The sequence below is a fragment of the Macaca mulatta genome, chromosome 4 (genome assembly GCF_049350105.2).
Source record: "Macaca mulatta isolate MMU2019108-1 chromosome 4, T2T-MMU8v2.0, whole genome shotgun sequence".
Classification (NCBI taxonomy): domain Eukaryota; kingdom Metazoa; phylum Chordata; class Mammalia; order Primates; family Cercopithecidae; genus Macaca; species Macaca mulatta.
In genome coordinates, this window is record NC_133409.1 from 134,409,867 (window position 1) to 134,423,365 (window position 13,499).

At 39.5% G+C, this 13,499-nt stretch overlaps 1 protein-coding gene across 1 annotated transcript in view; it reads right to left on the minus strand.

Moving 5' to 3' along the window:
- OPN5 (opsin 5) overlaps nt 1-11,537 on the minus strand; it is a 44,219-nt gene extending 32,682 nt beyond the window's left edge. Inside the window, exons 1-3 of the mRNA XM_001104044.5 lie at nt 11,375-11,537; nt 6,969-7,088; nt 1,667-1,837 (exon numbers count right to left, since the gene is read on the minus strand). Coding sequence (XP_001104044.1) covers nt 1,667-1,837; nt 6,969-7,088; nt 11,375-11,504 — 421 coding nt within the window. The 5' untranslated portion in view covers nt 11,505-11,537. The remainder of the gene's footprint in view (nt 1-1,666; nt 1,838-6,968; nt 7,089-11,374) is intronic.
- Between the last annotated feature and the right edge of the window lie 1,962 nt (nt 11,538-13,499).

Here is a 13,499-nt window from a genome sequence, read left to right on the forward strand (position 1 = left end):
TAACATTGTAACAATGAGAGCAGACCAATCAGAGAATGGGCTGCCTTGTGCAGTAGTAAGCTCCCCGTCACTGGTCACTGGAATTATTCGAGAAGAGGCCAAGTGGTCGTCTCTCAGGGATGCCTTAAAACAGTTTACCACGTTACATGGGAGAAAAGTCTACACGTCCCCAAGCGACCTTCTAATTCCAACATTCTGGGACGCTGTGTGGAGGGTTTAATAGTGCATCAGATTAAATGATGAAACCACACTACTGAGGTTCAACCTTAGAAGAAGCTGGAAAACATACACAGTTCCCACACATGGAGTTACGGCCTGCAATGATCCTGGGAGTGGGCGGCATCATCTCTTTAACTGACAAAGCCTAAACTCAAGAAAATATTTAAAAACAGAGGTATCAGGGTTTAGTATTCCTCAAACACTCTCAGGAAGTTTAACTATTTTGCCTTCTTATCTATAAAATCGACAGTTAAATCTAAAATCTCTTTGGTATGAGCAAAAATAAGTCTATAGAAAGAATTAGAGGTTGACGTCACACAGAATATGTATAGTTGTATATTTTATATCTTACTGGAAATTTTGATTCAAGCTATTTCTATTGGAAGTTTTAAATGTTTAAAAAAGGAGATGTAAATTAAAAAAAAAAAAAAAAAAAGTAGTGCTGGATGATGAAGAGGATGGCTCACAAGCTCCCACCTCCCACCCACCCAAGAAGGGATTCTTTGGAGTCTGGGGAATGTAATCTATAACAATATAAAGGGAAATTCTACCACATTGACAGTGTCGGGTCAACTTGATTTTTCCCATCTCAGTCTCCAGGCCCTGCTCTGACACCACAGTCTGTCGCCCGTCACAACCACTCTAATCGACAGATTGACAATCAAAGCAGCTTTATCCAGAGGAAGCCTGTACTATTCCTTGGTTTGTGCCTGGTTCTCAATATTAAACTTAAAGGCCCAAATGCAGTTCTCTCAGGTTTAATAAATTCCGAGAGCTCCAAGAAACAAAAGTACTAGAAATTATTTTTAACCTGTAGAATGGTCTAATCATTAAAAAACATATATTTAGGCCCTGGAAACTTATATTCTGCTGATTCACCAATTCTTATAATCACTCATCTTTCTACCAACCAACGCCACAAAAAAAAATATGTTGAGGGATATTTCTACATGTGTGTCCTTGCATGCAGAAACAGCTACATGACTCTAACTTGGAGGTGAACTTTCTGGAATTCCTTATCTCTGAAATTACAGGGAGCGTGAGTCCTAAGGGAGAATCTTAAACAGCTTTTCTTACAATTACACTTACTAGGTGGGGAATGAGCTAAACCTCTTGGACTTAACACCCTTTCGATGCACTTTATTTCTTTTGTTTGCATGTAAAACATGATAGAAGCTTACACGCTCTACAAGAAAATGATACTTTTTTAAAGCATTGTAACCAAACACCAGACATTACTATAAAATACGTATTAAAAGAAGTCTACTTTGACATCGGTTAAAATCCTTAAACATGTCAGAACAAGATGATAGGCTATAAATAGAAATATTCTTGATCTCTGAGGTTATTCATAATCTTTGTTTATTACCTGCATAAAACATGTACAGTTCTAACACTCAATCCACCTAGCTTTAACTGTCAGGGAATGAGAAACCTGCCAACTTACCATAAGATAAATAGCAGATTTTCAAATATCGATCCAGGCTGACAGCAGTCATGGTGATAAGGCTTCCACAGCCAAAGAAAAATCCAGCCCATCCATACCAGCGGCAGCCAATCCAGCCAAACACCCAGCGGTGGCAGAAGCAAGAGATGATGGTGAACGGCTTGCCTACAACTAGAGCACCAGGTGACTTGTCAACAGAGGTTCCTCTGGTTACTATTTCCCCGCCTACCTCAACTCACCTGAACCTCCTCCCCTAAAGCACAGGGCACATGTGAACACACACACACACCCGTTCCTAGATTAATAAAAGTCCAGCAGTTATCTATGAATAAACTCAGTTTGGAGCTACCCAGAGAGGACTTTCAGTCATCCCAATAGCCAAAGATAGTGAAAGGATATAGAAGGAAAACTTTTAAGTATTACTTTTGAAAAAACTGTCTCAAAGAGACCTGGTTTCAGGAGTTACAGACATGATACTAGTAGCCAGGGACAATGATCTTGTCACTTTTAACATTTTATTGCAGTCCTTCATTCGAAAGGTATAGAGAAAGGGGCAACATATAAAACCTCTGAGAGAAAATACCCTCTTCAAGCACAACTTTTCTATTCTACAGAAGTTCTTTCTCACACTAGTCTGTTCAGATTTTTTCTTTTTACCAGAAATAGGCGTTAAGTTTTATTAAATGCTTTTTCTGCATCTACTGAGGTGATCATAACTTTTTTTCTCATTGAATCGGTTAATGCTGGTTATTAATAGATTTGTTTTTGAAACATACTTACGTTCCCGGGACCAATGCAACTTTTCTTAATAATAAAACTCCCAGAAAATTATCTCAGTGAATAGAGGAAAGAAGAGATGGAGAAAGAGAAAATGAAGAAAAAGAAGAGAAAGACAAAAAAATATGCAAAATGGTGATTTCCATCCACCTCATCTTCCTCCAAGTGGGACATTTTAGAACCTGCATAAGGCATGAGATTCCTTATAATGAAAAGGGGAATTTGGTTTCTGTTTTCTTTTGGCAGCTGCATCCTTCTAGGAGGAATATGGTTTCTAACACCCCAAGATAACCTTGTACTTTAGGAGTTAAGTGTCTGTGAATGGGGTTTGGGAGGGGAAAGAGAGAGGTTCTCTATCAGAGAAAGCCTTAATTAGAGAAGCAGGGAACTAACTGCTGTGAATATAGAAAAGGGGGAGGTTTAACAGCACTCTGGAGAATAAAGATTCTAAAGAGCACTGGAGAAAGAAGGTGTGAGTTCCAGACACATTTTAAAGAATGATGTGGACAACTTTCTCTGAAATGTGAATTTGTCCTTTTATTTATTTAAAAAATAGAACATATTTAGTCTTTTACTATTTCCTTGTTATTATCAATGAATAAAGAGTGCTTAAGAAACTCCAGAAAGTTGAATATTCACAGGGAAGCAATAGGATGCGGGGAGGTGAAGTAGGGAGAATAATTATATAGCCCAGCAATTTTCATGTGTATTCCTGCCTAGACCCCAGAGGATTCATGGAGCTCTTCTACAAGAGAGTGAGAGAGGGAGAAAGAGAGAGAGTGGAGAGTACCCTGAAGGGGAAGTAGGTAGGTCATTTAGGGAAAGAAATATTAAGCAGCCAAGGCTCCATGCTCCACCTTCTGTCAATAAGGAAAGATAATTTTTTTCACCCGTTTTATATATTCAGCTTCTAAGTCATCTTTTTCAAAGAAAAAAATTTACTGTTTTAAAAAAATTGTTTAGAAATTTTATTTAAAAATCCTTTGTGTTGAGGTTAGAACCAGATTTCCACATTTCCTTCTGTTTCAGTTCTTTCTTTCTTTCTTCTTCTGTTATGTCTTATTCAAATATGGTATAGCTATTTCAGTAAATGTGAGGTCCAAGCTGTTTACAACCAGATCCAGATTTCCAAGATTTAAACTATTTATTCCTTGGGCCTCCATTAGAATTTTTTTTTTTTTTTTTTTTTTTTTTTTACTTTCTAGAAAGCATTCTTCTACTTTTACATAATACCCTGTAGCCCTCCCTATTCAGTTATTGTATTCAGTCCCCCAAATAAAAAAATAAATAAAATGTGCTGAGGAAGCTCCTCAAACCTCTAACTGGACTACATCACAAAAGAAGGTTCCCTAACCTCAATGCTTTAGGAAAGCTAAGTAACTGATCTTCACAGCCTCCAGGTGCTAGCGCCCAGCCCTCCCAGGTGTATTACTCTATGGTATACAAAAGTTTTCAGGAGTTCCTGTTAGTTCAGTCAATCAACACAAATGTACCGAGTGCCTTCTGCAAGCTGGACACACATCTCCTCTAGTTGTCTAGACGGCTAGTGCCACCTTTCAGCTTGCGAGACTGGGTGCCCTCATATGAGAGCCTCCTAATTCCAGTAAGTCCACAAGGAAATGGAGTGTAAAATAACTATTTGGGTTTGTGGTTTTTTTTCCATTCAACAACTAATTTTTCAATGCCTAATGTTTAAGAAACACAGAGCAAGGTGCTAGAGGACAAAGTGGACATCAAGACTGACAAGTTTATTTTCTAACAGGAAAAGCAGACACACTCAAAAAAACCTAAATTTGTAACATAAGATGTGGTATGACAGAACGATAGGTAGTGATTAGTACAGCGAAGGAAAATAAAGCAGAGAAGGCAGGTAGACGGAAATCATTGTTTTACGTAGAGACATTAGGGAAGACTTCTCTGAGATGTGACATTTAGGTAGATACCTAAATCGGTGGGAAAGAAGTCAAACAAACTTCTGGAGGGAAAGGATTAGAGGCAGAGGAAACAGCAAACTAAAAGCCTTGAGGTGGGTGCTAAAGGCAGCAAAAAGGCAAGTGAACGTGACAGAATGGAGTAAAATTACATCTGTTGTGCCTGGGATCCTGATTAGCAAAAGCGATTTCAGGCTTCCTTCTTCAGTAGAGCTTTGGATTAACCTTTGGGGTGTCATCTAGAATGTCTCTCTCTCTTCCACTTAATAGAATGTTTCCGGAACCCAGTTGCACATTAGCGTTGCTGGAGGGGTTGTTTTGCTTTGCTTTGAAATATCTGCATCCAGGGTTCCATCCCTCCCCACAAACCTCCCAATATTGTCACTTATCTGGAGCGAGTTCAGGCATTTTAACACCGCTTCCCCTCCCCAGGTTATCCTAATATAACACGACTTTCTCCTAAGAGGTTAGCCTAATATAACACGTGTATATAATATGCACGACTGGGAGCCCTTGATATTTAGTCAACAAGTATTAGTTGCATAGATGCCATACATCTGGCCTCTAGGAGGTGCTTATAATGGAATATAGCTGAGCAAGAAAAAAATAAAGCAGGCAAAGTTTTAAGGTTTATTGGAAGGGAAAATGTATTATAGATGCTCAGAAGTTGAAAAAATGATCTGGGTTAGAGAAAGCTGTTATATGAAAGAAAATGGTTTCTGGTGAATTACTCTGAAGACATAAGCAGAGTAATGAGGTGGTTTGTGCCATTCTAGAGCCGACTTGCTTGGCTGAAAGCATGTTTCAATGCATCAGGCCAATTAAGGACATTTTTATTCAAGCCTAGTCTAATTCAGCAATGAGCCTGCTATTATTCACCGATGAAGGAGGTAGCTGGAATGACAGGTTTCATTCAGGCATGTTAAACTCAATACCAGGTAGAGCACCAGAGGGGCCCGCGGGGCGAGCTGGCCGGGAAAGCTACCGTTCCTGTTGCGACACTGCCATCGCGTGGCAACGAGTGAAAATGGCAGCCATTATGCAGCCTCACAAATCCCCTGGGGTTCGTCCTGATTGTTTTCACAACACCAGGCATGTCGTGTTCTTCTTAATGTGCATGTGCATTCATCATAAGGGTTCATAATGTTTATGCAGGTCCATACTCAGTAAAGCCTTCCCAGATAACCCAGACCATGGAAACTCTGAGTGAGCACACATCTGCTATGTGCTAAACTGTGACTCAGAACGCGGAGGATTAGTATTGAGCGTTGTTTTTAGAGATCGGCAGAAAAATCCACTTATGAAGACAAAAACAAATATCAGAAAACTCTTTTTTTAAATTAAGGTCTCGCTTTTTCACCCAGGCTGGAGTGCAGTGGTACTATCATAGCTCACTGCAGCCTTGAACTCCTGAACTTCATCAAGTCCCAGCTATTTTTTGTTCATTTGTTTTCTGTAGTTTTACCCAATACCCAGACTTCAAGGATAAATTTGTTTTGTAGAGATGAAGTCCCACTACATTGCCCAGGCTGATCTTGAACTCCTGGCCTCAAACTTGATACCCAACTCAGCCTCCCAAAGCTTTGGGATTACAGGTGCAAGCCACTGTGCCCAGCCAGAAAACATTTTTTAAAGAAGGCTTTTGATGGGAAACTACTAACAAGTTTCTAATGGTAAGAGGAGCTGCTGTATACTGTTCAAACAGATTACCCGACTCTAATGACCTAAAACCAGAAGATAAAAGCAGGTGTTGGGATTCAAGGACAGATTAGAGTCCGTCTAAGCAACTCTGAAGTTGTATAGAAGAAGGTGAAGAATGATTTACTTAAAATGGTTTGTATTTTTAAAAGTGAATTATGGTGAAGGAGAAATCTTATTCCAACTCCTCCTTGCCGTGTGTTATTAGAGAAGTGAAAAAGAAGCCAGTGGTTCTCAATTTTAGCCACACATTAACATACCTGTAGATTCTCATTTTAAATATCCTGATGCCCAGGTAACATTCTCAACCACCTAATTCAGAACTTCCCCAGATGATATTTTGTGAGTTGCGTTTGAGGACCACTGAACCAGAAGCTTGCTATGCTTCAGATGTGTCACTAAGTCATGATTACATATATCATCAGCAGGGCACTCCTTTCCTCTTCTTATATTCACCTCTCAGCTGTCTTCAACTGTCATTTACCCTTCAAGATTCCTGTTGATGTTTATTTTAATCAGACTTCCATAAGGGTTGAAGAGGTGTAAAGAAGCTTAAAATATTGACCCGGGACTTGCCTCCTGATTTCTGATTTCTGAATCATTTAGCCCACTACACTTTGAGACATCTGAGGTATCATGTATTATTTCAAATTGTGCCTTCAGCATCTAACATGCCTGACACACAGAAAAGACTCAATAAATATTAAATGAATCATCTTGTCAACCGGACAGCACCCCATTGATTTACCACAAAAGTCTGAAAGATGATTTGTGAAGCAAAGAGTGGAAGGAGATAAGAAGGGAAGAGATGTCAGGGGGTGACGTCTGAGATGGTGAGTACTTTAGAATGGGGCATAGTTTAAACCCACAAAGAAAAAACAGCATGGTTGTGTTACCTGAAATCCCCAGATCACAGACAGCTAAATTGATAGTCATTATTTCAGCGGGTCTCAGCTTCTTCTTTCGTCTAGAAGACATATAAAGGACATATCCATTTCCAAATGTAGACAGAATCCCTACAAGGAAAAATAAAAATTCCCATCGTTAACACTAGGATTTAGAGTTCACTCAGATATGAAACACTTCTCAACTTCAAAAATGGACACCATAGATTTAGAGGGTAGTGAGAGGACTCTAAATAAAAAAATCTAAATTAAGAAGATGAAATAAAAAGCATGAGTTGTGAGTGACAGGCCAATGGGGCAGGAGTCAGGGATTATAAGACTGAACTTACCCAGAAAAAGGCATCGCTAACTTCCCCGCGAGGCTCAGGAAAGTGTGGGAGTCCCAATGGTCAGTTCTTGTCCTGGCCCCCAGGGGTGGAGTACTTTCCTCAGCCATTTTTATAGATTATTGGCTTTATAGAACTCCCTCCCTCTGATCAGTAGGGTTAAACCCTTAGCTCTTGATAAATTCTGAAGATGAAGCCAACCAAAGAAGGTGCCTTCAACATCACTGTGAACTCCTAAGGGAGCGCCAGTGTTCAGGAGAGGCAGAGGCCAGGTATGGCTGGCGTAACTCCCTTCAAGAAAATGGACATCTCCCAGAGAAGCCCCAGGACTTTTGCCTCTTTGGGAGACATGGACACTGAGTGTCTGGCAGATAGGACAGCCTTCAGCTGCTACTGGACTAGACATCAAGGGTAAGTGGGTGACAATCGAGAACCTGGGCACTGTCCCTCCCACCAAGGGGAGAGAAAGTGACCCTCAACCCACCGAACCTACCAACAATGCCAGAAGTGTGTTCCCACTTTTTTCATATCCTTTTATTAATGACTAATTGCCTTTGGCATTACAATGAAACTGTTCGAAAGTTCTTACACACCCAGTTTAAATCCAAAAAGACCCAATCCCTACTGACTTTATTTAAGAAAAGAATACACCTACTTCCATAGCTTAACATGTAGAGTAGATTTTCTTCAGGAATTCTTGCTTCATAGTGTAGCTGTGTATAAATGAGAATCTGGTACAGCTGCCTTTAGTAGTAAGGAATAAGGAGAGTATTAACAGGAGAAACCCAGAGTTTTCTGTTTTAATTTCTACTTCTCCACCACCATTCATTTTGGGGGCAAAGAAAGAAATGTGTGATTCAGCTGATGGTGTGAAACCACCAGGAACTAACTGCATTGTGCTCTTAGGAAATTCTGACTCCCTGGAGTCAGCACTGCCTAATGGTCCATTAAAACCTCTTTAGCTTTCATAGAGCAGAAGAAGAGAAAAGTAAAAGAGATTACGGAGTTCCAGAGCAAACCAACTATAATGAAACTTAGGGCTCACTCAAGGAAACCAGCTAGGAAAGCAAAATGAGAAAACGTGGCCTGAAAAATTATAAACGTAATGCCACCTACTTTGTATCCAAAAAGAGTGAAAACAAGTATCCATTTTCATTTGATACCCAAGGCTCATTGAAACACCTTTTATCTGTCTACGTCTCTTTTGAAAATATTTGTTTTCTTACTTTTCCTTCCTTACATTTTCTTTACTGACCTTGCTTCATAAGGTTTTACCCAGTGCCCAAAGCATTATCAAAAAATAGTCACCTCTCTATTCATTACATGTAAATTATTCTGACAAGCAGTATGTTATAGATAAGTGTCAGGAGAAAGCAAATTTATTCTTAATATTAGTGAAAAGACAACCAGATTAAGAAGACAAAGACCCAAGTAGGGACACTTTTAGATGATAAAATCCTATCTCATTTATGGATATAAAAATGTCATATATATTAACTATTAATAAACTTAGTATTTACGATAATAGTAAAAGTGTGGACGGTAGAAAATGGTTTTGTAATTTATGTCTCCTGTATTTCAAACTTAGATTTATATTGTTATATTTCAATTGTCTCTTAAGACTTCTAGTATTTAACAAAGCCCACCAAGAATGTTTATTCCACTCTGGCCCCTTAAAAGCAATCTGGACACACACATGTTGGCTAGGCGCGGTAGCTCACGCCTGTAATCCCAACATTTTGGGAAGCTGAGGGGGGCAGATCACTTGAAGCCAGGAGTTCGAGACCAGCCTGGCCAACATAGCAAAACCTGTCTCTACTAAAAAAATACAAAAATTAGCCAAACATGGTGGTGCGCACCTGTAGCCCCAGCTACTCAGGAGGCTGAGGCATGAGAATCACTTGAACTTGGGAGGTGGGGGTTACAGTGAGCTGAGATCGTACCACTGCACTCCAGCCTAGGTGACAGAGTAAGACTCTATCTCGAAAAAAAAAAAAAGGAATCTTGTCACATCTACACTAGCCTATTCTAGGAGAGTGAAAACCAGACACACGGCCAAGTCCAAGAAGTGGATCTAAGGTGAGTCCAAACCCCTCCAGCTGACCCCTCTCCTCACCCTGCATGACTGTTCTCTAACATACCATTGGCTGCACCTCCCAGTGCCCTGATCCTCCTGAAGCTCCCCATGTCCAAGCACTATTATTGAACCTGTTTTTCTGGCTCCATCTCAGCAAACCCACTGGAATATGATTGTGGATTTTCCTTCCAACTCCATGTGCGTCAGGTGGGAATTTCTGATTTTCCCCCACCCCGGTTGCCTTTTCCTGCAATCCTCCCTGCTAAAGATTGGGAATGGACTGACATGCCTCTCTATTTTGTGTTGTCTGGAGAGATTTGTCAGGTTATTGATGTTACTTTTTAATTCATTCCTTGAAAGTGATGGAGCTATGCTAAATTCAATTGATCAAGTTGCTTATTTTTCCGCCTTTTCTGGTAATTGAAAGTACTTAAGTTTAATAAAAATGCCATGTGGATTTTACAGAGGTAAGATAGTCGCTGTTCCAGCAGAACGTTTGCCCATTTTATTCGCTGCTCTATTCCCAGCAACTTAAAACAGTGGCGAAGAGTGGGTGCTCAATATATATTTATGTGGAAAAGAGATGGGGACTCATTTATCAGAAACAGAATGTAAACTAGTAAAACACTAACAACAATAAAGACAAGGATCCAGGGAATCACTTTACAGCAGAATTTGGTTGAATCGCATGAGTTCCTTTTGCCTCAAGCACTGACCATAGAGGGGTATCAAGTATTTCTAATGAGTTTTGCTAATTTCAGGAGGTTAAATGAAATTCTTAGCCAGTAATAAATAGATGAGAGAGGGAGAAAAAGAGAGAAAGGGAGGAAGGGAGGGAAGAAGGGTGGAAGAAAAAGATAGAAACAAAGAGAAAAGAGAGAGAGAGCAAGTTTGACCCAACATCTGAAAAAAGTAAAGGCAAAGAAACCTAAAGACATAACCCACCTTCACACTGGTCACCCAAATTTAAAACAACAATTTTAAATTTAAGAACAGTATGGTGGTTAAATCCTAATTGTCTAGACTAGTGCTGTCCAATAGAAATGCAATGTAAGCCAGAAATGCGAGCCACATATGGATACTAAAATTTTCTGGTAGCCACATTAAACAAAGTAAAAATGTACAAAGTAAAAACTTAATTGATAAATTAAAAATTTACAGTAAATTAATTTTAATAATGTATTTTACTGAGCTTAACATACCCAAAATGTTGTAGGTTCAACATGTATTTAATTTTTAAAAATTATTAATGAGATATCTTATATCACTGTTTCTTGTACTGAGCCTTCAGTATCTGGTAAGTATTTACACTACAGTCCCTTTCAATTTGGAAAAGCCACATGTGGCTACTGAAGGAATGAGATTGTGCGGTCTAGAAGCAGGTGCACCCCTTCGTCAATTATGCACAAAAATCTTTTGACCCTGGACTTTCTTCCATTTAACACCAATACATTTTTCAACTCTCACCAAAATGGCTTAGCTATGCTGTCATGATGCAGCTTTACTTTTAGGTGAAGTAAACTCAGTGTTTCCACCATTACTACAGCACAATCGAGTTTGCTCAGTTGTGAGAACAGGAGACTGACCTAGATTATTTCTAAGGCCCATTCTCAACCTAATAGCTTATGATTATATCAAAAACATAAAAGAAAAGCACTCTGTTTAAATAAAATATCATTATCATTAATTGTGGTATTCAGAAAGTAAATCTACTCCCAAAGTAACCAAAATGAAATACAATCTCAAGATAAATAATTTTGCTATGAGTTCTCGGATTATCAATGGAATTTTATTCCCAGTAATAATGATAATGAAGAGTCATTTCTAGGAAACATTTATTGAATGCCATAATGCCATTCCATCTTCTACCCTTGCCCGCTCTTCGCCTCCACTAAACTATCCACTTAAGTACCAGAATCCTTTGACAAAATTAACATATCAGCCCATGAATTTTCTAAATGCAGCCTTTGCACAGAAGAATTAAGGAAGCTTACCAATTATTGTCAGGTAAAAGCCAGCCACTATATCCGCTTCCCAAGAAAGTTTGGAAGCAAATGGATCCCCATCTCGAAGGTAATGTGGCAGGCGCTCATCCTGAGGCAGGGCAGTGTGATTTAACGCCATTCTGTTCTCGAACCAGGAGGAGTCTGAAAAGCAGACCAGAAGAGATCTCAACAGACATGAATAAGCCAGCTTAAACCATTTCATAATCGTGGCTCCTGTTTTAAAACAAAAAGCAAGTCCCCAGGGTCATGCATGATTCTCTAATTAATAACTGGTAAAAATGTTAACATTTTTTTCAATGATCCAATTATGTCATTACTCAATTATTCAGTTGGCAGATTATCCAAACCTTCTTTTTCTCCTTTGGAAGAGTCATTCCGTTGGCATGATTGTTACTATTTGTTCTGAAAGGGGAAGAAATACTAATGTGGCTGTTTCTCTTTTGAACTTGCATATTTCAAATCGAACCAATAGATGTCACTGTTCAGCTCTCTAGGCAACAATTTCGGGCGTTATATCAGGCAGCAAGCGGAACAGAGTTGTGTGCCTCACAGGTGGTGACAGAGTGATCGGCAGATATCTAACCATGTTATTCACCTTTGCAAAAGACATGAATTTAACCCCTTTCTAGCTGCCAATTTACAGCTTACAGAGGAAGGCTAGTGACCCTATCAGTGGCCAGTTAGCTAAAACTACTGTCTCCTACACACAATTTGAGGACAGTCATGTGCTAATGTTCATTCCAAATCTTTCTCCCTGAGATGGTTAGAAAGCTATAGGAGAAATCTTTGGCTGCCAGTTGCACCACATCCCAAGACCTACCCCAAGTCAAAGTTTGTCTTTACCTTTCAAACTCCTGATTCCCCTTTGACTGCCTCTTCTTCTGGTAAACTCTCTCCTCCCCAAAGATTCCCCCTGCCGAGCTGGCTGTCCAGTCCTGTCCTCCACCTTAGATTCAGAATCATTAGAGGAGGGTTGGAGTCCAACTCTGATACCCACTCTCTGATCTTGAGCAAATTATTTAAACTCTCTGAACTGCAACCACTTCATCTGTAAAATGGGCAGTCTCCTTACCCATCACTCAGGCTTATTGTAGGAGCAATAGGATATTGGATTCAAAAGTGCATTATGAATGGGCGGGTCCTGTTTATTTATTATATGCTGAGATGCTTACTGTTCCCAAACTTGCCCATCCATCAAGATGTAGCTCTTGTATAACAGATTTCCTCAGGGTCCCATGCCGAATCAATGTATGCTTGTGTGTTAACTCAAGTATTCACTGAACATCTACTATAAACCCAGCATTTTGAGGTAGGATAACAGAGGTTTACTATGTTATCTAGACTTAGGGAGGGTATCTATCATTTTGGACAGAGAAAAGATACAACCAGTGGTCAGAAAATATAATAATAATACAAGAACATAAAACAATAAAATGCTGCTTTATTTGGCTTTAGACAATTGTTTTTGAGGTAGGGTCTCACACTGTTGCCCAGGCTGGAGTGCAGTGATGTGATCAGTGCTCACTACATCCTCGACCTCCTAGGCTCAGGTGATCCTCCCAACTTAGCCTCCCGACTAGCTGGGACCACAGTTGCATGCCACAACGCCTAGATGATGATGATGATGATGATGATGATGATGATGATGATGATTATTATTATTATTATTATTATTATTTTTAGAGACAGTATCTCTCTATGGTGCCCAGGCTGTTCTCAAACTCCTGTCCTGGGCTCAAGAGCTCCTCCCACTTTGGCATCCCAAAGTTCTGGGATTACAAGTATGAGCCACTGTACCTGGCCTAGACAATAATTTTTAAAGCAAGGAAATAATCCTGTTTTCTGAGGAATTAACTAGATTGTGTGCATAATATCAAGAATTGTCCTTCCTATATCTAAAAGTATCCAGGCCTTGCACAGCCTAAGACTCGATATGTTAATAATGAAAATGATAACATAAAACTTCACTTGAGCCCCCAAGGGGCTTTAATAAGCAACAAAAACTGTAGAGAATATTTTCAGTAAGAAAATGACATGAGCTAAGATTTGGAGGAAAAAATGAACATAGAGTGTATGAGGGATGGAAGAAGAGTCATTCCATGGGAACAGAGTT